General features: G+C 40.1%; 3 protein-coding genes across 5 annotated transcripts in view; all 3 read right to left on the bottom strand.

Moving 5' to 3' along the window:
- The window catches only part of ASCC1 (activating signal cointegrator 1 complex subunit 1), an 885,589-nt gene that overhangs the window by 469,975 nt on the left and 389,643 nt on the right, over positions 1–25,971 (bottom strand). The gene's annotated exons all lie outside the window — the stretch shown is intronic.
- Positions 1–25,971, bottom strand: part of DNAJB12 (DnaJ heat shock protein family (Hsp40) member B12) — a 395,419-nt gene that overhangs the window by 235,133 nt on the left and 134,315 nt on the right. The window lies entirely within an intron of this gene.
- Positions 1–25,971, bottom strand: part of MICU1 (mitochondrial calcium uptake 1) — a 263,220-nt gene that overhangs the window by 196,704 nt on the left and 40,545 nt on the right. For 2 of the 3 annotated variants that reach the window (XM_050803630.1, XM_050803629.1), the window contains exons 2-3: positions 5,742–5,868; positions 2,207–2,375 (exon numbers count right to left, since the gene is read on the bottom strand). In XM_050803630.1, the coding sequence (XP_050659587.1) occupies positions 2,207–2,375; positions 5,742–5,803 (231 nt within the window). In that variant the 5' untranslated portion in view covers positions 5,804–5,868. Of the gene's footprint in view, positions 1–2,206; positions 2,376–5,741; positions 5,904–25,971 lie in introns of all 3 variants that reach the window. The other variant, XM_050803628.1, reaches the window with a different exon arrangement.

Raw genomic sequence — 25,971 nt, 5'->3', positions numbered from 1 at the left:
TTAGCCAGACATGGTGGTGGGCATCTGTAATCCCAGCTACTCAGGAGGCTGAGGCATCAGAATCATTTGAATCCCGGAGGCAGAGGTTGCAGTGAGCCTAGATCACACCACTACACTCCAGCCTGGGCAACAGACCAAGACTCCGTCTCAAAACAAACAAACAAACAAACAAAAAACAAAACTTATGGCATAAAAATGTGGTTTATTATTTCTTAAATTATAAATAGAGAAATTCTTAACATATCTATATAGATCATGTAAAGGAATGAATATTCAAAGAATGACTGAAAAAACAGAATGAAGACAGAATAAGTGATGAAATAGATTATTAGAGATACAGAAAGACATTAAAACAATTATCCTTGAACAGGGAAAAGACAGCTCTTCCTCTGAAACGTTAGTGAAAGAAGTAAGAATTACTTCAAATACAGATGAGATAGGTTTTGTAACTATAAGGGTTGGAATCTGAGTGAATCACACTGATAGTTTTAATTTTTTCTATGAAGTATGAGACATGCTCATCTGCTGAGTGGACAGTAGGAGTAGAAAATGGAAGTAGGTTCAAAATAAATGTTTATTTGGGACATTTTAGCTGTATTTTGCAAAATGGAAAGTGTGACTGGCCTGTAGATGAAACTACTGGCACAGAGTCAAGTTGTGCTTTCTTTGAATTCACTCAGGGCAAAAGAGTAAATAAATGTATCCTGCCAGAAAAACAAGGATCATTGATAAAACTTGATAATTGACTTGTGATGCATAACTTTTGTTCAAATTCACCTCAATCAGACATGAATTTGGGTATAGAGAAAACACATTTAATACTTTCATCTAGGCTGGGCACGGTGGCTCATGCCTATAAACCCAGCACTGTGGGAGGCCGAGGCAGGTAGATCACCTGAAGTCAGGAGTTCAAGGCCAGCCTAGCCAACATGGTGAAACTCCATCTCTACTAAAAACACAAAAATTAGCTGGGCATGGTGGTACACGCCTGTAATCCCAGCTATTGGGAGGCTGAGGCAGGAGAATTGCTTGAACCCAGGAGGCAGAGGTTACAGCGAGCCAAGATTGTGCCACTGCACTCTAGTCTGGGCAACAGAGGGAGACTCTGTCTCCAAAAATAAAAAAATAACTTCCTCTAACAGATGAAACCAGACAGAAGATCCAGATTTTACAAAGAAGAACTCTTCTTGCAAATACACAAACCACACACACACAAAATACAGAAATAACTCAAATTATCTTGTTGCATTATTAGCTATAGTTTAGCAATGGAAGGCAATTCCCTGAATTTTAACCTTGACATACAAAATGTCTAAGAAATCTATCCTTTTCATTGTTCATCGCTCATGTTAGAGGAAATCAAATACCTGATATCATAGGAACTGCTGTAGTGGAAATGAAACTTCACTGAGGCAAAGCTATACATATATAACAGCAGGTTGTGTTCATTACATAAATTTTTTTTTTTTTTTTTTTTTTTTTTTTTGCGACTGAGTCTTGCTTTGCCACCCAGGCTGAAGTGCAGTGGCACAATCTCAGCTCACTGCAACCTCCACCTCCCAGGTTCAAGCAATTCTCCTGCCTCAGCCTCCTGAGTAGCTAGGACTACAGGTGCATGCCACCATGCCAGGCTACTTTTTGTATTTTCAGCAGAGACAGGGTTTCATTACATTGGCCAGGTTGGTCTTGAACTTCTGACCTCAGGTGATCTGCCCGCCTCTCCCTCCCAGAGTGCTGGGATTATAGGTATGAGCCACCGCGCAGGGTCTAATTACATAAAATCTTGATAGTCATTTGAAGTTTGTGCTGTCCTCAAAGTTACTTGGTCTTCTAGAAGTTATATTTCCAAAGAGATTTTATTCTCTCTCTACAACTTGGTATCAGAAATACCACAAAGACTCAACTTAACGTATATAACACTTAGCATCAGGAAGATCCAGAAACAAAGAATCACCTTAGGCTGCTGAACTGAAAGAACTAAGAAAAAATATGCTAATCGCGGTTATTGGTCCTAGACCCTTTTAACTACCTCCTTTAACTTCACATTCCAAGAGTACTTTTGGCTTAGAACATGATGGAAAATAGCAAAGAAGTGTTAACTTGAAAGTGAACATTAACCATCTGAAACATATGATTAAAAAGATTGAACTGCGTTATTCTACTTTAGGATATACTTCTGATCAACTTGTAAGACTATGCTTCATACTTTTCTGTCTCTGAATCCAGAACGTTTCTTCTTTTTCTCTTCTGGATGAGGCGCAAGATCTGCAGTCTTTTTTTCATGGTTACAAACATCCCCTTCATCTTTATTCTTCCCTTTATCACCAATGTCACTTTTTAGGTTGTCTACACATGGTGGAGATTCTGCATGGGCCCTGGATATGCAAAAAAGAAATCTGGATTAATACTGAATGTCCATCATATTAGCCAAATAAGCAAACAGATACAGCTTAGCAGAGCAACAGCAACGAAACTTGTCAAATATTCTACATGAAGAAGTTCCTCAAAAAATATTAAATAGAACTTCCACATGATCTCTGGGTATATATCCCAAAGAAATGAAAGGGTCTCAAAGAAATATCTGCACATCCATGTTCACAGCAGCACTATGCACAATAGTTGAAAGGTGGAAACAACTCCTAAGTCCATTGGCAGATGAATAAACGAAATGTGGTATATACATATAATGGAATATTTTTCAGCCTTAAAAGGGAAAGAAATCCTCTCACAAGCTACAACATGGATGAATCTTGAGGGCATTATGCTAAGTGAAATAAACCAGTCACAAAACCACAAATATTGTATGACTTCACTTACATGAGTTACCTGGAATATTTAAATTTACAGAAACAGAAAGTAGAATGGGGGTTACCATGGGCTGAGGGAAGGGGAAGCAAGGAAGTTGCTCTTGAATGAGTAGAGTTTCAGTTTTGCAAGATGAAAACATTCTGGAGATCTATTTCACAATGATGTGAATACACTTTAAACTACTGAATTGCATATTTTAAAACGGTGAAGACATGTGACAGAAGCCCTCATCCACACATCTTCTCACTGAAACCAGAGACAATGAGCCCTTCCAGCACAACAACTAAATGGACTAGACTTCCAGCCATAGAGCCCCTCCTCGTTCTTCATCTCACTCCAACTCTTCCCATTCTCATCCTCCCCTTGTCCCAACTGTAACTGAAAGGGTGGAATATCAAGGTCTTTAGAAAAAAAATGGTTAAAAAAAATGCTTCTTTCACTACAATAAAAAGGAACATGAATAAAGAAGAGGCCAGGCGCGGTGGCTCAAGCCTGTAATCCCAGCACTTTGGGAGGCCGAGATGGGCAGATCACGAAGTCAGGAGATCGAGACCATCCTGGCTAACCCGGTGAAACCCCGCCTCTACTAAAAAAAAATACAAAACACTAGCCGGGCGAGGTGGCGGGCGCCTGTAGTCCCAGCTACTCGGGAGGCTGAGGCAGGAGAATGGCGTAAACCTGGGAGGCGGAGCTTGCAGTGAGCTGAGATCCGGCCACTGCACTCCAGCCTGGGCGACAGGGCGAGACTCCGTCTCAAAAAAAATAAATAAATAAAAAATAAAGAAGAAATAGGGGCTCAAAATAATACAAGTATTTCTTTTTTAAAAAATAATACAAGTATTTCTGGTAGTTGAAGCCACTGCTGTAATGATATAATACTAAAATTAATTAAATATTACAGAATTGATGAAATACAATGATGTACAAAAAGAAGACTTTTGCTTACAGCCATAATGGAGCAAACTGTAATAGATTTGACTTTCCACCAGGGCAAAAATACAGAAAATTGAACAAAATATATCAAATGATTGCTTTCAGACACTGCACAGTATGCAATTCTCTAAGAAAATGGAGGCCTGGCCAGGAGCAGTGGCTCACACCTGTAATCCCAGCACTTTGGGAGGCCGAGGTGCGTGGATCACTTGAGGTCAGGAGTTCGAGACCTGCCTGGCCAACATGGTAAAACCGCATCTCTACTAAAAATACAAAAGTTAACCGGGTTTGGTGGTGCTTGCCTGGTCCCAGCTAGTCGAGAAGCTGGGACAAGAGAATCTCTTGAACCTGGGGGGCAGAGGTTGTAGTGAGCCAAGATTGCACCAATGCGCTCCAGCCTAGGTGACAGAGTGAAACTCCATCTCACAAAAAAAAAAAAAAAAAAAAAGGGAAAGAAAAAGAAAAAGAAAAATGGAGGCCTATAATTGCCCAGAATTTCTGTCTGGAAACATTTTCTAGACCACAAAGAGGATCCCAAGCCAAATATAGTGATCTTGCTAAATTAAGGTGACAGAGATCAAGGTTTAGAAAACCTGAGGTGCCTGGAATTGGTGAGGCAGAGGACTCAAGAGGAAAAAGTCACACAGAGAAAGAGCTCTAAAAATGTATATGGAACACTCTTGAGTATTGAGTCAACACTAAGCAGTGCATTCTTTAGGATGAAACTACACAAAATAATTGCCAAGGAGCCACAGGCCAGTCAATTTCCAGAGTTCACAAGAGAAAACAATCAAGCTCTACCAAGTCAGACTAGAGGAACCTCACGGAACACCTAAGGCATTTAATAACATCCCAGAAAGATCATCCTATATTAATAGGGCTAAATTAGCCCTAGAGGCTGGGCATGGTGGCTCATGCCTGTAATCCCAACACTTTAGGAAGCTGAGGTGGTCATGTCACTTGACCCCAGGAGTTCGAGATCAGCCTAACCAACATGGTGAAACCCCATCTCTACTAAAAATACCAAAAAAAAAACCAAAAAAACTTAGCCAGGCATGGTGGTACACACCTGTAATCCCAGCTACATGGGAGGCTGAGAATTGCTTGAACCCAGAGGCAGAGGTTGCAATAAGCTGAGATTGTGCCACTACACTCCAGCCTGGGCGACAGAGCAAGACTCCATCTCAAAAAACAAACAAAAATAAAAAACAGAGTGACAGAATCAGAAAAACAGTACCTATGTATTTTAAGAAAGAGAAGACCGTGGCTCGCTACATTTTCTCTTCTCTCCAAGGAAGTTTCCATAACTAGTGAAAAAAACTATCAGGGACACTAAAGTACCAAGGTTCCTTAGTTAATTTCACAGGGTCGCCAAGTTGTGAAGTCTCAGAAAGCATTCATTTTCTTTTTTTTTTTTTTTCTTTTTTTCTGAGACAGTTTTGCTCTGTCACCCAGGTTGGAATGCAGTGGCACAATCTTGGCTTACTGCAACCTCCACCTGACTCCCAGGTTCAAACAATTCTCCTGCCTCAGCCTCCCAAGTCGCTGGGACTATAGGCTCACGTCACTGTGTCTGGCTATTTTTTGTATTTTTGTAGAGATGGGTTTTTGCCATGTTGGCCAAGCTGGTCTCAAACTCCTGACCTCAAGTGATCTGACCACCTTGGGCTCCCAAAGTGCTAGGATTACAGGCGTGAGTCACTGCGCCTGGCCGGAAACCATTCATTTTCTAAAGCTGCTATTGCTATCCCTACCACGTTATTTAAAATGTTTAGCAGAGGAGACAGGCAGACCTTGAAGCACAGTGTTTCCTATGTATTGCCTTGGCATGTTGAATTCTTTGAAACATCTTATTTCATAGATGAATATTCATAATACCAAATGATCTGGGCAAGAAATTTTGATACAGAGTTAAGCCAGAAATCAACTCCTTTCTGACAAGAGAGATGACTGGAAGAATAAAAGTATATGCAAGAACAAGATGGTTGGATAACACTCACCTCTTCCACAAAAGACCAGTACTTGCAGTTACTGCAGATGCTCCCAGGAAAGCCACCATCATTAGTCTTCGCCGGATCTGGATGGGCTGTGATCCTCCATGGTACCATCGAGAACCCACAGCCAGTTCTGCCAAAGCAGAAAGTGAGTTCAGACGAAACATCCTGTGGACAATAAGTAGAAATGTCACTCTTAGCTAGTGGTAGTTATGATGATGATGATCCTACCAATATTTCTAATAAACACTAAAGTAATTGCTCTATGACAGGCACTATTCTAAATAAATTGCTTATATTATCCCATTCAATCCTCAGAATAATCTTATGAGAAAGTACTACTTATAAACCTGATATATTAGTCAAAGTACAATTAGAAGACAGAAACCACATGATAAATTGAATATGAAACTTTTAATATAAAACATTATTAAGGTCAGGTATGTGGCTCATGCCTGTAATCTTAGCACTCTGGGAGGCCAAGGAGAGAGGATTGTTTGAGCCCAGAAGTTGAAGAACGGCCTAGACAACATAGTAGGACCCCATCTCTACCAAAAAAAATCAGCCAAGCATGGTGACATGCACCTGTAGTCCCAGCTATTCAGGGGGCTGAGGTGAGAGGACTACTTAAGCCCAGGATGTTGAGGCGACAGTGAGCTATGATCAACAGAGCAAGATGCTGTCTCAAAAAATAATTAAATAAAATAAACAAAAAAATAAAAAATTATTAGTTACAACAGGAAATTTACTACTCAGAAGTTAAAGAAATAGCAGATATAGGGAGCAGTTACTATTCGAGATCTGACACAGAGCACCAAGAAATGACCAGTCTATAAAAGGTCTACTCTCACTGACAGGGCAGAGATCAGACTGTGTGGAGAGGGCACAGCTATGTACGTCAGAAAAACGTACTAAGGTGCCACGCCAGCAAAATGCACTAGAAAATCACTCTCTGTGATGCCAGAACAAGTCATCCACTGGACAACTCATGCCAGTGGAATTTGTTGGGAAGCTGAACTTTGCAATGGCAGGGGAAGTCACCCATGGAGAGGCAGTTTCACTAGGAAATTGCATATGAGAGTTGCTGCTAAAACTCCTTAAGAGTTGGGTGCCATTGAATGTCCCACTAGTTCCAGCATGCTATAGAAGCAAGCCACAAAGGGCACACTAGAATCAGCAAGAAACACCCTTCCTCCAGGGTCCTTCTAGTCTCTCTACTGACAAAGTTTAACAGTAACTGGCAAAGGAAAAACTTCCAGTATCACAAACAGGACAATGAAAGATGCGTTTAGAGCTGAAATGAAAAAAGATAACTGGTACCCACATTTTACAGATCTAAAATATAACTTGCTCAAGAGTACATAGGTAGGAAGTGATGGATCTAGAATTTGAACCTAGGGAGGACTAACTCCATACTTCAATGTCGCCCAGGAGTTAGGTGGGGAGACTTCAACCTAGGAGGGAAGACTTTGCTGCCCCCTACCTTATAATGCTGATACTGCTTTGAAGTTTTTATTAAATCTTTCTCACGCCCAGGTCCTTGGAGGCCCTCCTCTCTACCAGATTCTCTATACTTAAAACTTCACTTAAAAAAAAATTTTAATATTTTGTTTTAAATCAGAAACATCTGTATTAGTGCATATTACTGTTCAATAAATACTCTCCCATCCCCCATCCCTTAGGCAAAATTACTTTCCTACTTTTTTCTTCTCCTTCTGCATAGTAATGCCAGGTCATAAATTTCCTACTCTTTAAGTTTTTGGTGTATGTCTTGCCATATGTCTTGCTCTAACCAATGGAATGTGGACCAGTTCCATGAAGTGCTTTTAAGAGGTGCTGCTTGTGTTCCTGCACTCCATCGAGAGAAGACCATGTCCCAAAGAGACACTGATCCTTCAAACTGGCATCCATAATGAACAAACTTCAGCCTGGAATAAACCACTGGCAAGCCCAGCTGAGCCAGCTGAGCACAGCTGACCTGCAGAATGCTGGTAAGAAATAAATGTGTGTTACTGTAAGCTACAAAGATTTGCGTGTCGTTTGTTGCCCCATCAAAAGCCAACTAATTCAGCATCCAAGAGAATTACTGGGAAGTTCTTGTTCTTTTTTCTTTTTTTGAGACTGAGTCTTGCTCTATCACCCAGGCTGGAGTGCAGTGGTGCAATCTCAGCTTACTGCAACCTCCACCTCCCGGGTTCAAGCAATGCTCCTGTCTCAGCCTCCCGGGTAGCTGGGATTACAGGCACGTGACACCACACCTGGCTAATTTTTGTTTTTTTAGTAGAGACAGGGTTTCACCATGTTGGCCAGGCTAGTCTCGAACTCTTGACCTCAAGTGATCCACCCACCCTGGCCTCCCAAAGTGCCGGGATTACAGACATGAGCCACTGCACCCGGCTAGGAAGTTCTTATTCAATAAAAATTTATTAAATTCTTATTGTATATATAGCCCTATGTGAGACCCAGAAAGCTAAAAACTATCTACATTCTAATTAAACAAGATAAATATAAAACACTTTTGAAACAATACATTTCTAAAATCATATATTTTTTTTTTTTGAGATGGAGTCTCGCTCTATTGCCAAGCTGGAGTGTGGTGGCATGATCCCAGCTCACTGCAACCTCTGCCTCCTGGATTCAAGCAATTCTCCTGTCTCAGCCTCTTGAGTAGCTGGGACTACAGGCGCACGCTATGATGCCTGGCTAATTTTTGTATTTTTAACAGAGATGGGGTTTCACCATGTTGGTCAGGCTGGTCCCAGACTCCTGACCTCAGGTGAGCCACCTGCCTTGGTCTCCCAAAGTGCTGAGATTACAAGCGTGAGCCAATACACCCAGCCTAAAATTATATCCTGAAGCATAAAAATATTATGAGAGATATGACAGAAAACTACAAATAAAAAAGATTAAGTTGAGACTGGGTTAGTCAGCAAAAGCTTTTGTTTAGTCTTAAGCCTCAGAATGGTGTAAAATTTTGATTAAGTCAGAGAAATGTTAAGGGACACCCCCAAAACCACAGGATCATTTCAGGCACCTCCATCCAGAGAATTAATGTAAATTAATGTAAATTTTTCCCTCTAGATTACGAACTTCAGGGCTCAATATAGTACCTCACTGTTTTAATACACCAGATGGGCTGATGGAGGAAGAGGCATTTCTTTATGGTTCCACTTTTTTGTAGGGGTAATTCATTCAAATTATACAAAGTATCCATGCCCCCTTTGATTTTTCTCAAAGCACAGTTCACTAATTCCTAACTTTTTGTGTGTGTGTTTTGAGATAGAGTCTTGCTCTGTCACCAAGGTTGGAGTGCAGTGGCATGATCTCGGCTCACTGCAACCTCCACCTCCCGGGTTCAACCAATTCTCCTGCCTCAGCCTCCCAAGTTGCTGGGATTACAGACGTGTGCTACCATGCCCAGCTAATTTTGTATTTTTAGTAAAGACAGGGTTTTACCATATTGGCCAGGCTGGTCTCAAACTCCTGACCTCAAGCGATCTGCCCGCCTTGGCTTCCCAAAGTGCTGGGATTACAGGTGTGAGCCACCATGTCCAGCCCACTGATTCCTAATTTAAACTACCTTGCACTTTGTACATATCTTCCTATAGCATAAATTTTTCTCCCTTTGCCCTAAGGCCCAAATTATTTTTTTTTTTCACGTTGTAAACACATAGTCTAGCACAGGACTTGTTACATTACTGGTGCTTAAATACCTAACCATTTTACTTTCACATGTCTGTGTACAAACTATACAGGTACTTGCTCCTAACATTTAAGTATACTCTAAAGTTCCTAATTTACTTAGAAAACTGTCTTCTATTATTTGGATTCAAGTCAGGTTAGACTACCCAGGCATCTCCTAAAATCAATGCGCTGGTTACTATTAACTCTTTCCTGGGACCTATACCTATAGTCTCTGAAGTCAACTTTGCTCCTAGCTCCCTTTATCCAATCTAGGTCCAACTTCAAAATTGGACCTAAATCCTGCCCTCATATAGACAAAATGGAAAAACTGTTCATCTTTTCTGCTACTTTCCATGACCTAAGCTTTAGTAACACAATTCTTACGTCCTTCCCTAATCCCAGAAATCATCTCATTTTATTGCACATACTCTAGCAAAATCCAGCACCCAAGAGGCTGTCCATTATATTTTCTTCCTGTCTGGCAACTTCTGATTTTTTTGTTGTTGTTGTTCATTTCAAAATTAACATTTCTCAAATCCACATGTACATTCACATAAATAGCATTGCTCTTCGCTACAGCAAAAATGAGCACTAAACTAAAACATGCATATCTGGAGGAAACATTATTCATCACTGACAACAGAAAGAAAAGACACTTGGAAGTTTTCAATGTTTAAAATAAATAACATAGCCAATTCAAAAGTTGGAACAGGATGGGTGCGGTGGCTCACACCTGTAATCCCAGCACTTTGGGAGGCCAAGGTGGGCAAATCACTTGAGGCCAGGAGTTCGAGACCAGCCTGGCCAACATGGTGAAACCCTGTCTCTACTAAAAATATAAAAATTAGCTGGGCATGGTGGCAGGCGCCTGTAATTCCGGCTACTCAGGAGGCTGAGGCAAGAGAATCACTTGAACCCAGGAGAAGGAGGTTGCAGTGAGCCGAGATTGCGACTGCACTCCAGCTTAGGTGACGGAGTAAGACCCTACCTCAAAAAAACCAAAAGTTCTAACAGCCAAGGAGTATATAAGCCTGGAAGATAAATTTACAACATCTGATCAGATGCAGAGGACAGCTAGACATATGATCAACTAAGTAAGCCACAATCACTTGAGAAGAACCTTTGAAATTTAGAGCATATGTAAAATAGGAAGCCACTCAAGTTCTTTAATAGGAAGAGGTCATGGTAAAAACATGGGTTAAAGCATATCAATCTAGCTATCAGCAGTGCATTGAATAAACTGCAAAGAAGCAAAGGCAGACAGAGCTGACAGGAAAGTGATCAGTACAGCCAGAAGGCATTAATAACCTAGGTATTGGGTGCTGAGTGCCTAGATTATGGTAAGTGTAGAAATAAAAAACAGAATCAAACAAAAACTTTCCAAAGAAAAACAAAATGTAGTTGGGCATGGTGGCACACGCCTGTAGCTGGGCATGGTGGCACATGTCAGCTACTTAAGAGGCTGAGGTGGGAGGACAGCTTGAGCCCAGGAGTTTAAGTCCAGCATGGGCAACATGGTAAAACCCCGCCTCTTAAAAAAAAAAAGAAAGATAAAGACATCGGTATCAAACATGTATTAATATCTAACTGCCCAGGAGATATGGAAGATAAAAAGGAGAAAAAAATTAAAACAATAACACCACCACTAAGTAGTATGGTAAAAAAAACAAAAAAACAAAAAACAAAAACACTAAGTAGTATGGTAGAAATCCAATGATCCAAGATTGGTCTCAACTGTACTACTCAACAGCTAGCTGTGTATAATAAAGAGGCTCATCCCTCCTCCTTGGGAAAAAAGTTCACCCACTGGTAAAATGAAAGAATTGCCTAGGTGAGCTTAGGGTTCCTTTTATTTCTTTAGCACTCTCATATCTTTGGTAGAAAACACTGTAACAAAATTTAATTAATTTCATTTAGGGGAAAAGACTAAGATCATATTAAGTATTCAAGATTTATTAATTTGGGCAATCCATTTCTACATACTGTGGCTCTAAGGGATTTCAAACTTTGAAAGTTCCAAGTTTTACCAACTCAGACCCAGACAAATTATGTGGTTTCCTCATAGCTAATTAGTACAAAAACCTGTAACAGATCCTAGCATTTTTGACTCCCAAATAAATAATCTTAATGAGAAAAACCTGTTTAATAACTGTTCTCAGCAGAAAAAATGTAACAGCCATACTCAAAAAGTAGATCAAATGCCCAACTACGGAAAAAAAAACAATGCTATAATAACATAATGGAATGGAATGTAAATATTAAAAATGATAATCATAAAATATTATTGAAATATTACTTCACAAACCAAAAGAAAGTTGGGTAAAGATACAAAAAGACAGTTGGAAAAGAAATAAAAATGGTTCTGAAAACTGTGAAAAGATAATCTCACTCATAATAAGATAACGCAAATTAAACTTAGATACTTCTTTTCTCCCATCAAACGGACAAAAATCAAAAAGTTTGAAAACACATTTGTTGACAACGTTGCAAAATGGCACTACTGATGAACATGCAAATCTGTACAATTTATGGAGGGCAATTTGGTAATTTGCATTAAAATTACTCATATAATCTGCATATACTGGCCTAGAAATTCCACTTCTAATAATATAACCTACTGATGTACTTGCACACTTTGAAATTATGCACATGTATTTGGTGCAGAATTCTTACATCATAGTTTATAATAGCAAAACACTAAGAACTACCCCAATGTTCACCAAGAGAAATTGGTTAAAGTATGATAAATCTGTATAAAGCAATACTACGTAGCAATAAAGAGAAGAGTAAAAACATGAAAAGAGTTAATAGTGTTATCTTTTTAAAAGCAATAGGCCAGCCACAGTAGCTCATGCCTATAATCCCAGCAGTTTGGAAGGCCAATATGGGAGGGTCATTTGAGCCCAGGGGTTCAAGACCGGCCTGGGAAACACAGTGAGAACCCCATTACTACAAAAAAAAAAAAAAAAACTAAGGCAACATGTGGAATACCATATACAGTATGCCACCTTTCATGTAAAAAGAGGAGAAAATAAGAATGCTTATGTACTTATTAAGTAACAACATGCTCACAAAAAGTAATAGTAGTGGTGCTGGTGGGAGTGGGAAATAAGTAAGATAACGTACGAGAGATTTTTATGATATGCTATTTCATTTGAAACATTTATGTATTTATCCATGCAAACAAATGTACAGTATTTCGTATTAAGCATTTTCATTTAAGTTTAAAGGAAGACTATAAGGTAATATGCACATGCCAAACTTTGTAAAATATATAATCACATGGTTAATTTTTATTTACAAGTAAAATTTAAATTAGGCAAATAAAATTTAATGCTCCCCTAGGGATTTTATTGAAACTTTTTCATTTAAGTAAAAATAAAAGCAGGCCCAGAAGGCAGTTGTTGCATTCCCCTCAGCCAAGAACTGTCACTTAACAGCCCCACCACTGAGCTCAGGCCCAATAACGTCTCAACAATCAAGGCGCATTATGGCAAGCTTCCCTAGTGAGATAAACCTTATGCAATTCAAGCTTATATCCTTTTATTTTGAGTATTGGCACATTCTTACACAAATTAGCAAACGATTACAATTCCAGACCATATCCTTATCCTGACTTAAAATTTCTGCTTGCCTTTTTTATATTTGATTTACCCCCTTATATTTCAGACCCCTGACAACTGCACATTTAGAGAAGGACTGCTTCCAATCCTTGTACTGGCCTAAATAAACCTCTCCTGTACTATTAACTATTACCCGACACTGTTGTTGAAAGCAGCACCTGCTAACTCTGTGGCCAAGAAACATATCTGAGATCTACCAAAATCTGGCCACCAATGAAAGTGAGAACTCAGTTAAATAAAGTGTCAGCCAGGCGTGGTGGCTGTAAGCTTTCACGCCTGTAAGCTCAGTACTTTGGGAGGTTGAGGTGGGTGGATCACCTGAGGTCAAGAGTTCAAGACCAGCATGACCAACATCTCTACTAAAAATACAAACATGGTAGCACGTGCCTGTAATCCCAGCTACTTGGGAGGCTGAGCCAGGAGAATCTCTTGAACCCAGGAGGCGGAGGTTGCAGTGAGCTGAGATTGCACCATTGCACTCCAGCCTGGGCAAAGAAAGCAAAGCTCCGTCTCAAAAAAAATAAAATAAAATAAAAAATAAAGATGGGAAATAATGAGATAATAATGATATTAATGATTTGTTGGACATTATATAGGTTTTTGTGTGGCACAAGCAAGAGTATGTGAGTCTAAAAAAAAGACACTAAGGAAAATTATCCCCAAATATGTTGAGTTTATTTGGGAATAAGAAATAAGAATTATAATCTGGAATGCATGGGATGGCAAGTCACCAGTGTATCCAGTGAGGAAAGGATAAAGGGCAGCTTTATTAGGAAAAAGGCAGAGATTCACTTAAGCTGCTTAGAAACAGAGTTCACTCATTCCAGAGGCCCAAAGCCATTGTTGTCAGTTCACTGGTGGAGATGCCATTACTGGGCAAGTGTTCTTTTGAGAGCACTAGGCAAGTACGCTCAAAAAGGACTAGGTTTATTACTAGTTGTAAAGAATGTCTAGTAATAAACCTTGTCAAAATAGGAGATGCCCGGATGACATCAAAGAGTTTCTTGCGGGGTTTTTAGAAAGTTCCTGAAAATGGTTCTTTCTTTTCTCTCTCAATTTTTACGGAGATGAGGTCTTGCTGTATTGCCAAGGCTAGTTTTGAACTCCTTGTCTCAAGTGACCATCCTGCCTCAGCATTCCAAGTCCATAGGATTACAGGTGTGAGCCACCATGCCCAACTCTTTGGAAACACTCATCTCACACACGTAAGCAGGAGCCTCCTCTGTCTGTGACCTTCCTGGCCCTATTTTGTTTGGATCTGACAAAAGTGATTCATCCTAATATCTGTAACTTTCACAAGTATTTGTATGTTTTTACATTTTTAATAGCTTTAATTGTACAAATAATATAAAAATAAATTTTCATTGTCGAAAATGTTATACAGAAGCACATAAAAATAGTAAGTCTTTTTCAAATAAAGGCATACCTCATTCTACTGTGCTTCCCTTTATTACACACTTCATGGATATTGCATTTTTCACAAATTGAAGGTATGTGGCAACCCTGTTTCAAACAAGTCCATTAGCCCATTTTCCCAACAGCATACACATACTTTGTGTGTCTGTGTCACATCTTGGTAATTCCTGCAATATTTCCAACTTTTTCATTATTACTGTATTTGTTATCGTGATCTAGGATCAGTGACCTTTGGTGTTACTATTTTAATTGTTTTGAGGCACCACAAACCATGCCCAAAGACGGCAAACGTAATTGGTAACTGCGTGTGTGTTCTGCTTTACCCACCTGTCCTTTCCCCGTCTCTCTCCCTTTCCTCAAGCCTTCCTATTCCCTGAGACATAGTAATATTAAAATTAGGCCAGTAAACAACCAATCTTACAAGGGCCTTTAAATCAACTTTCAAGTGAAAGGACAAATTGCACATATCTCACTTTCAATCAAAAGCTAGAAGTGGGCTGGGCGTAGTGACTCACGCCTGTAATCCCAGCACTTTGGGAGGCTAAGGCGGGCGGATCACCTGAGGTCAGGAGTTCGAGATCAGCCTGACCAACATGGCAAAACCCCATCTCTACTAAAAACACAAAAATTAGCTGGGCGTGGTGGTGGGAGCCTGTAATCCCAGCTATTTGGAAGGCTGAAACAGGAGAATCTCTTGAACCTGGGAGGCGGAGGTTGCAGTGAGCTGAGATTGTGCCATTGCACTCCAGCCTGGGCAACAAGAGTGAAACTCTGTCTCAAAAAAAAACACAAAAAAAAAAAAAAAAAAAAAACAACAAAAACTAGGAATGATTAAGCTTATAAGGAAGGCATGTCAAAAGCCAAAAGCCAACACAGGCCAAAAGTTAGGCCTCTTAACAGCAGTTAGCCAAGCTGCAAATGCAGACGAAAAGTTCTTGAAAAAAATTAAAAGTGCTACGCCACTGAACACAAGAATAAAAGAGTGAATCAGGCTTGCTGTTGATGTGAGGCAGGTTTTAGTGGTCTGGACAGAAGATCAAACCAGTCACAACATTCCCTTAAGCCAAGGCCTAATCCAGAGAAAGATTAACTCTCTTCAATTACATGAAAACTAAGCAGTGAGGAAGCTGCAGAAGGAAAGTTTGAAGCTAGCATAGGTTTATGAGGTTTAAGGAAAGAGTTGTCCTCATAACACAAAAGGTGCAAGGTGAAGCAGCAAGTTATCCAGATCTAGCTAAGATCATTTGATGAAGGTGGCTACACTAAAGAGATTTTCGGTGTAGACAAAATAGCTTTACGTAGGAAGAAGATGCCACCTAGGACTTTTACAGCTAGAGAGAAGTCAATGCCTGACTTCCAAGCTTCAAAGGACAGGCTGACTCTCTTGTGAAGGGCTAACGTACCCAGTGACTTTAAGTTGAAGGCAATGCTCATTCATCATTCTGAAAATCCTTAGGGCCCGTAAGAATTATGCTATATCTCACAATTTGCAATTGCAAAAAATATGGAACCAACCTAAATGCCCATCAACCAACAAGTGGATAAAGAAAATGTGGTGCATATACACCATGGAATATTACTTAGCCATAAAACAGAATGAAATAATGGCTTTTGCAGCAACTTGGATGGAGCTGGAGGCCATTCTTCTAAGTGAAGTATCTCTGGAATGGAAAACCAAATATTGTATGTTCTCATTTATAAGTGGGAGCTAAGCTATGAGGGCACAAAGGCATAATAATGATATAATGGACTTTGGGGACTCTGGGGGGACAGGTGGAAGGGGAGTGAGGGATAAAAGACTACATATTGAAGCCTAGGCATGGTGCCTCATGCCTGTAATCCCAGCACTTTGGGAGGCAGAGGCATACAGATCACCTGAGGTTGGAAGATTGAGACCAGCCTGACCAACATGAAGAAACTCCGTCTCTACTAAAAATACAAAATTAGCTGGGCGTGGTGGCACATGCCTGGAATCCCAGCTATGCAGAAGGCTGAGGCAGAAGAATCGCTTCAACCCGGGAGGCAGAGGTTGCAGTGAGCCGAGATTGCGTCACTGCACTCCAGCCTGGGCAACAAGAGTGAAACTCCAGCTCAAAAAAAAAAAAAAAAAAAAAAAGACTATATATTGGGTTCAGTGTACAGTGCTCAGGTGACAGGTGCACCAAAATCTCAGAAATCACTACTAAAGAATTTATTCGGCCAGGCATGGTGGCTCACGCCTGTAATCCCAGCACTTTGGGAGGCTGAGGCAGGCAGATCACAAGGTCAGAAGTTCGAGACCAGCCTGGCCAATATGGTGAAGGCTTGTCTCTACTGAAAATACAAAAATTAGCTGGGCATGGTGGTGCATGCCTGTAGCCCCAGCTACTTGGGAGGTTGAGACAGGAAAATCACTTGAACGCGGGAGGCAGAGGTTGCAGTGAGCCAAGATCGTGTCACTGCACTCCAGCCTGGGTGACAGGGCGAGATTCCATCTCAAAAACAAACAAACAAAAAAGAATTTATCCATGTAACTGAAAACCACCTTTACCCCAAAATCTATTGAAATAAAATAAATGAAACAGATTAAATTCATAATAAAATTTTTAAAAGCAATTATGCTATATCTACTCTGCCTATGCTCTATAAATGAAACAACAAAGCCTGGATGACAACACATCTGTTTACAGTATGGCATACTGAGTATCTTAAGCCCACTGTTGAGACCTACTGCTCAGAGAGAGAGAGAAAAAAAAGATTCCTTTCAAAATATCACTGTTCAATGACAATGCACTTGGTAACCTAAGAGCTCTGAGAGAGATGTACAAGGAGATCAACGCCGTTCATGCCTGCCAACATAACATCCATTCTGCAGCCCACGGACTAAGAATTTCAAGTTTCAAGTCTTATTATTAAGGATATAAATTTCATAAGCCTTTAACTGCTATACATAGTGATTCCTCTGATGGATCTTGACAAACTAAGCTGAAAACCTTCTGCAAAGGATTCATCATTCTAGATGCCATTAAGAACATTTGTGATTCATGGGAGTAGGTCAAAATATCAACATTAACAAGAGTTTGGAAAAAGTTGACTCCAACCCTCATGGATGACTCTCAGGGTTTCAATATTTCAGTGGAAGGCCAGGTGCCGTGGCTCACACCTGTAATCCCAGCACTTCATGAGGCCAAGGCGGGTGGATCACCTGAGGTCGGGAGTTTGAGAGCCTGACCAACGTGGAAAAACCCCATCTCTACTAATAATACCAAATGAGCCAGGTGTGGTGGCGCATGCCTGTAATCCCAGCTACTCAGGAGGCTGAGGCAGGAGAATCGCTTGAGCCCAGGAGGCAGAGGTTGCGGTGAGCTGAGAGTGAGCCATTGCACTCCAGCCTGGGCGACAGAGTGAAACTCGGTCTCGGGGGGGGAAAAAAAAAAAAAAGTCTACGGCCATACCACCTGAACGCACCCAATCTCGTCTGATCAGTGGAAGAAGTTATTGCGTATGTGGAGGAAATAGCAAGAGAACTAGAATTAGAAGTGGAGCCTGAATAGCACGCTGGAATTCTAATTCAAAAGTTGCAAGTTTGAGTCCTGCTAGAGTCAAAAAAAGAAAAATTATTTTTGTAAATTTCAATTTTTTTAAAGTAGAGCCTGAAGATGTGACTGGATTGCTGTGATCTCGTGGCAAAACTTGAATGGATGAAGAGTTCATCTATGTTCATCCAGCAGCCATCAACATGGATGAACTCTGTTCTTCTGGATGAACAAACAAAGTGGTTTCTTGAGATGAAACCTACTCCTAGTGAAGATGCTGTGAACATTGCTGAAATCACAATAAGGGATTTACAATATTCCATAAACTTTTTGATAAGGCAGCAGCAAGATTTGGGAGAAGTGACTCAAGTTTTGAAAAAATTTTTAAACAAATTACTTGTGTAAAACACTATCAATCAATATCCTATGCTACAGAGAAATCTTTTGTGAAAGAAAAAGTCTATTGATGCTGCAAATGTCACTGTTGTCTTATTTTAAGAAATTGCCACAGCCACCCCAGTCTTCAGCAACCACTACCCCTGATTAGTCAGCAGCCATCAACATGGAAGGAAGACCCTCTATTAGCAAAAGGATTGTCACTTGCTAAAGGCTCAGATGATTGTTACCATTTTTTAGCAATAAAGATTTTTTATTTTTGACATGGAGTCTCACTCCATCACCCAAGTTGGAGTGCAATGGTGTGATCTTGGCTCACTGCAACCTCGGCCTCTGGGGTTCAAGCATTTCTCCTGCCTCAGCCTCCCAAGTAGCGGGGATTACAGGCATGCACCACCATGCCTGGCCTTTTTTTTTTTTTGTATTTTTAGTAGAGACAGGGCTTCACCACGTTGGCCAAACTGGTCTCAAACTCCTGACCTCAGGTGATCTGCCTGCCTCGGCTTCCCAAAGTGCTGAGATTACAGATGTCAGTCACCATTCCTGGCCCAATAAAGTACTTTTAATTAAGGCATGTACACATTTTTTTGCTGTTGTTGTTGTTGTTGTTGTTGTTTTGAGACAGAGTCTCGCTTTGTCACCCAGGCTGGAGTACAGTGGTGCAATCTTGGCTACAATCTGCACCTCCCAGGTTCAAGCGATTCTCCTGCCTCAGCCTCCTGAGTAGCTGGGACTACAGGCACCCGCCACCACACATGGCTAATTTTTGTATTTTTAGTGGAGACGGGGTTTCACCATATTGGCCAGGCTGGTCTCGAACTTCTGACCTTGTGATCCGCCCGCCTTGGCCTCCCAAAGTGCTGGGATTACAGGTGTGAGCCACCATGCCCAGCCTGTGTTTTAGATATAATGTTACTGCACACTTCATAGACTACACTATAGTATAAACATAACATTTATATGTGCTGGGAAACCAAAAAATTCATATGACTTGCTGTTTTGCAACATTAGCTTTATGGCAGTGGTCTGGAACCAAACCTGTGATGAGGCACACCTATACCTAAAATACCATCACTCTCCCTAAAAGTAACCTCAGAAAGCAGTTTAATATGCATCTTTCCTGAAATTTTTCTATGTATTTACATATAAATAATATTGTACATTGTCTTAGTCTGTTCTGGCTGCTGTAACAATACACCTTATACTGGGTAATTCATAAACAACAAAAAATTATTGCTTATAGTTCTGGAGGCCGGGGAGTCCAAGATCAAGGCACCAGCAGATTCTGTGTCTAGCCTCTTCCCCATAGACACAGGCTTCTCATGGCTTCCTCGCTTGGTGGGAGAGGCAAAGTAGCGCCCTTCAACCTCTTTTATAAGAGCACTAATCCCTTTCAATACCGACATTCCAATTTACATTTTCCAGCAGTGTATGAGTGAACTCCTGTTCCTGTATTAGATACAAGTTAAGCAACCCTAATCCACAAATCTGAAATGCCCTAAAATCCAAAACTTTCTGAGTGCTGCCACGATATTACAAGTAGAAAATTTCATACCTGACACATTTTTTTCATTGTATGAATGGTATGTCTTTTTTTTCACCATTCAGTACATATGTGTGAATAAGCATAAGATGATTGCTAATTGGTAGAGTATAAATTCAGAGTCAGCAACAATGGTTATGCCAAATAAACAAAGAATGTCCACATGGGTGGATGCAATCTCATGATAACAAGGTGACACCTATGCTTCTGATGGCTCAGTGTATATAAACTTTGTCTCATGCAAAAAAATTATTTAAAATATGGTATAAAATTACCTGCAGGCTATATATATAAGGTGCATATGAAACATAAATGAATTCTGTGTTTAGACTTGGGTCCCATCCCCAAGACATCTCATTATGTACATTCAAATATTCAAAAAAAAAAAAATCTAAAAGCTTCTGGTCCCAAGCATTTCAAATAAAAGATAATCAACCTGTGTCATCAATTTTCTCAATTTATATGATAGATTTTAAAAATGACATCTAAATTAATTTGTATATTCTCTTTAGTAAGAGAATTTTATAATCTTTATTTTTCAAGAGTTTATCACTGTTGCTGTGAGAGCTACTGGAATATTGTTATATTTATTTTACTTAGTTCCAGTCTACTCGCAGCCCTGAGGCATCACCTTTTCTTCATTGTAAAAAGTGGGACATTGTTTTCAATGTAAAATAATATGTCTATTCCATCCAATGTTATTTTTTAGTGGAATGTTATTTTAATTAAACAACCCCATCCCACGCTACTCACCCAAAAAAGGTTAAAACATTCTCAACTTAAACCATTTCAATACTTTTCCAATTCAATCTGGTCTCTACTACCACTGACTGGAAAGATTTTCATCCAACCTTTTGCTAAGGTTTTTTTTTTTTTGAGATGGAGTCTCACTCTGTCACCCAGGCTGGAGTGCAATGGCACAATCTCAACTCACCGCAACCACCATCTCCTGGGTTCAAGTGATTCTCCCGTCTCAGCCTCCCGAGTAGGTGGGACTACAGGCGTGCACACCACACCCGGCTAACTTTTGTATTTTTTGTAGAGATGAGGTTTCACCATGTTGGCCAGGCTGGTCTTGTTGAACTTCTGACCTCAGGTGATCCACCCACCTCAGCCTCCCAAAGTGCTGAGATTACAGGCGTGAGCCACTGTGCCAGGCCAAGCTTTTGCTTTCTAATGGCTGATTATACTTTCAAAATACTTGAATAAATTATCCATTCATTTCATTCATTATGCAAAACAATGATTTAATCTAAACAGCAACAAGGTTCTCAAAAATATTCCAGAAGTTTCATCTTCACAAATTACTGGAAAACACAATTATTATTCTGCCACATTTACCTCTGAAAACAGAAAAAAAAAAGACAATTGAAAATCTGAATGAATTATAATGGCGAACAAGATGCCAAACTCCATACTAAAAATTACAGTATGCCCAATTCAATTGAGGAATAGTGACATCATTACCTTAGTGCTCCACAACACAGATGGATGCACTTTTTCTTAATCTATTTTACTAAAACTGCAACCTAGAACAACTTATTAAATACACACTAGGCAATAGTGCAAACATAAACAAATGCATTTATTTCACTGATATGCGCAATGCTGCTTCTTTGCAAAGGGTGTATGTTATCGCAAAACATTTGTCATCTATGAGAACAACTTCCATGAACCTAGGAGAAAAGTGAAAAAAGTTAGCATCTGTTATGCCTGTATTTAAGACTTAATGAGGCCAGGCGCAGTGGCTCACACCTGTAATCCCAGCACTTTGGGAGGCCGAGGAGGGCGGATCACTTGAGGTCAGGAGTTTGAGACCAGCCTGCCCAACATGGTAAAACCCCATCTCTACTAAAATACAAAAATTAGCTGGGCATGGTGGTGCATGCTGGTAATCCCAGCTACTTGGGAGGCTGAGGCAGAAGAATCACTTGAACTTGGAAGGTGGAGGTTGCAGTGAGCCGAGATCACACCACTGCACTCCAGCCTGGGCAACAGAGCAAGACTCCATCTCAAAAAAAAAAAAGACTTAATGGGATTTATAAGAGCAGATTTAAGGAGTTTCAAATTAACCAGCCAAGATTCCATATGCAACCTATAAGAATCCTTGTAATTGCCGGGCGCAGTGGCTCAAGCCTGTAATCCCAGGACTTTGGGAGGCCGAGGAGGGTGGATCACCTGAGGTCAAGAGTTCAAGACCAGCCTGGCCAACATGTAAAACCCCATCTCTATAAAAATACAAAAATTAGCTGGGCATGATGGCAGGTGCCTGTAATCCCAGCTACTTGGGAGGCTGAGGCAGGAGAATCGCTGGAACCCAGGAGGCAGAGGTTGCAGTGAACCGAGATTGCACCATTGTACTCCAGCCTAGGCGACAGAGTGAGACTCCATCTCAAAAATAAACAAACAAACAAATAAATAAATAAATAAGAATCATTGTAATTGACATATTTTCATAATTGATTTCATACCCAAGAGTTTATATATCTATAGAACTCACTGAACTAGGCTTAAGTATCTGATGAGAGCTGAAGCATGAGTACTGTAAAAGGTAAAAAGCCTAATAGAATACTTTAGGCATTAAAGGTATTCAAATGTTTTCTGACTTAAATAGAAATGCAGGCTGGGTGCATTGGTTCATGCTTGTAATCCCGACACTTTGAGAGGCTGAGGTGGGAAGACTGTTTGAGGCCAGGAATTCAAGACTAGTTCAGGCAACAGAGTAAGACCCCATCTCTACACACAAAAAAAATTCTTCTTAAATAAAAATAAAAAATAAATAGAAATATACTAAGTTTAATAGTGTTAAATAATTTTAAATATAAGTATATTATAAATAGATTACAGGACTGGGAATGAGGACTGAAAATCATGTTTCTGGCTTGGTTTTATCACTGCTTCCAGGTGCATGCCTTAGACACGTAACATGACAAACACTATTCTTTTTCTATACTATTCCTAGAACCAGTTCTTCTTAAGATTTAATTGATATCTCACCTCATCCTTAAAAAACATAAAGTCATTACCACTGTTGATTTCTTCCCCTGAATTTCTGTAGAACATTTTGTACCACTATTATGGTACTGTGCTTATTAAGCCATTTTTATAAATACCTGCCAACTTGCCAAAGGAGACTGCACACCTCCAGATATAAAGTTCACTTTAGGTTTCTTAGCATTCCCAGTGCCAATTAACGCATTTGAATTTACTACCAACAGAAATAACAAGTGTCACTGTTCAATTACACTACAGTAGATACAAAAAAAACTTAGGTTCTATTCTAGTTCTACTACCAGCCAGCCCTGTGACCAGTAAAAGCCTTCTTCACTGAGACTATATTCTGGAAGATGCAGGGCACTGGTGCATCTTTTTGTTTTGTCTTAGAAAAAGACTTTCTAAGTCCTTTTCCGGTTTTAAGAGTTCATTTCAGAAAAATAAAATACAAAGGTACTTTGTACATTCTGGAGAAACAAGGCCATCCTGAGTGTTTTTGTTTTTGTTTTTTGTTTTTCAGATGGAGTTTCACTCTTGTTGCCCAGGCTGGAGAGCAATGGTGCGATCCCAGCTCACTGCAACCTCTGCCTGCCAGGTTCAAGTGATTCTCCTGCCTAAGCCTTCCTAGTAACTGGGATTACAGGCACGTGCCACCACGCCTGATTAATTTTGTATTTTTAGTAGAGATGGGATTTCATCATGTTGGTCAGGCTGGTCTCGAACTACTGACCTCAGATGACCTGCCTGCCTCAGCCTCCCAAAGTGCTGGGATTACAGGTGTAAGCCACCACGCCCAGCCCTGAGTGGTTTTTAATGAGACAGTATCCTATATTAGTCTCATCCATTTAAGCAAATCATAATCTAAAATGTCCAATTATCATTATTTCATTCAGATCATTATTTATTGAGCAAAGTTTTGCAAGGACACAGCAAGAGGCACAAAGATGAACAAGACATAGTCTTTGCCCACCAACACCTTATAATTTAGTAGTGAAGATAAAACTATTCAAATAACCATAAAGCAGCTGGGAGCAATGGCTCATGCCTGTAATCCCAGCACTTTGGGAAGCCAAGGTGGGTGGACTGCTTGAGCTCAAGAGTTCAAGACCAACCTGGACAACATGGCAAAACCTTGTCTCTACAAAAAAATTAGTTTTTTCAAAATTAAATTTTAAAAAAACTACTTGGGCATGGTGGCACAAGCCTGTAGTCCCCACTAGTCAGGAGTCTGAGGTGGGAGATCACTTGTGCCCAGGAGGTCAAGGCTACAGTGAGCCGTGATCATGCCACTATGCTCCAGCCTGGGTGACAGAGCAAGACCTTGTCTCAAAAAAAAAAACAAAAAAACAAAAAAAAAGAACCACTAGGCACTGTGGCATGTGCCTGTAGTCCCAGCTACTCAGGAAGCTGAGGCAGGAAGATCATTTGAGCCCAGGAGTTCTGGGCTATAGTGTGCTACATGCCCATCAGGTGTCTGCAATAGGTTCAGCATCAATATGGTAACACCAACAGGTTGCCTAAGGAGGGGTGAATCAGGCCAGGTCAGAAACAGAGCAGGCCAAAACTCCCATGCTGATCAGTAGTGGGATTGGGCCTGTGAACAGCACTGCAGTCCAGGCTGGGCAATGTAGCGAGACTCTGTCTGTTAACAAAAAAGAAGAAACAAAAACAGCCATAATACAAGGCAGAAAAAAAAAAAAGCAAGGGTTACAAGAATACATTAACAGGGATTCAATTACATTAGGTTGGGAAGTGGAAAGGGCTCAACATAGGCTTCAAGGAAGATTATTTAGGGTAGGAAACAGCTAACTATTCTTCACAAAATAGTTTGGCTGAATGGATTATCCTATTTTTTTTTTTTTTTTTTTTTTTTTTTGAGACAGAGTCTTCCTCTGTTGCCCAGGTTGGAGTGCAGTGGCGCCATCTTACCTCACTGCAACTTCCGCCTCCCAGGTTCAAGTGATTCTCCTGCCTCAGTCTCCCAAGTAGCTGGGACTACAACTGTGTGCCACCACACCTGGCTAATTTTTGTATTTTTAGTAGAGATGGGGTTTCGCCATGTTGGCGAGGCTGGTCTTGAACTTCTGACCTCAGGTGATCTGTCTGCCTTGGCCTCCCAAGGCATGATTACAGGCATGAGCCATCTCGCCTGGCCTGAATGCATTATCTTACAGTCCTCTAACATTTTGTTGCTAGATAATAATACATAGATGAAACTATTCAAGGAATGGGATAAGCTACTAGAAATACACTATGTAGTGTACAACTATAATACTGCTCAAAACAAGACACTATATTAGATTTTAATTATGCCAAATCATTTTTAAAACATCTCTATAGATTTTTTTAGATGAAATGAATATTGCCAGTTCTTCATTGAAGACACCGGAATGACTGTCAAAATACAGTAGAGATTAACATTCATGTCCAGAAAACATTTCATAGCTTAAAGTGACAGTGACAGAATAAATGAGAAAAGCTCACACTTCAGCTAAGGCTGTTCTGAGAAGTGAGTATCATCCAATAGCAGAGAAAGCTATTTTAAATGATCTGGATGAGAATGTAAAGTTAATTTAAGTTACACAATCTCTACAGTATAAAATGATAATTGTAGAAACAAGAATCATCTCATAGAAATGTTAGGTTTGAGACAGAAGCTTCGCACAAGTTCTTGTTAAAGAAAGATGCTATCAAAAAGCAGGTCAACATTCCACAGTACTTCACCTTCTGATACTCTCTGAAACAGTCCTTTATCCACCAAGCACCTCCATGGTTCACCTTCTTAAAACACCATAGAGCCTTTTTACTGCAACAATAAAACCTGAAACTTAACGTCTGGTGAAGGAAGAAGTAGTAAAGGGTGAAAATCTGCCCTTCCAAATAACTGCACAGAAAAACAAAATGTGGAAAAGAAAAAGAAAAAATAAATCAACCAAAGAAACACTTATTTAAAGCAAAAACCAACCATTCAGGTAATTACAGAAACAATGACGTCTAAAACCTCTATAATGTGTAAATGTGTTCAGATCATACATAAGGTTTCAATATGTAAAATTTCCATAAAA

This window comes from Macaca thibetana, chromosome 9 (assembly GCF_024542745.1).
Source record: "Macaca thibetana thibetana isolate TM-01 chromosome 9, ASM2454274v1, whole genome shotgun sequence".
In the NCBI taxonomy this organism is placed as follows: Eukaryota; Metazoa; Chordata; class Mammalia; order Primates; family Cercopithecidae; genus Macaca; species Macaca thibetana.
The sequence above is the reverse complement of the archived record's forward strand: the minus strand, read 5'-3'. Positions and strand labels throughout refer to the sequence as shown.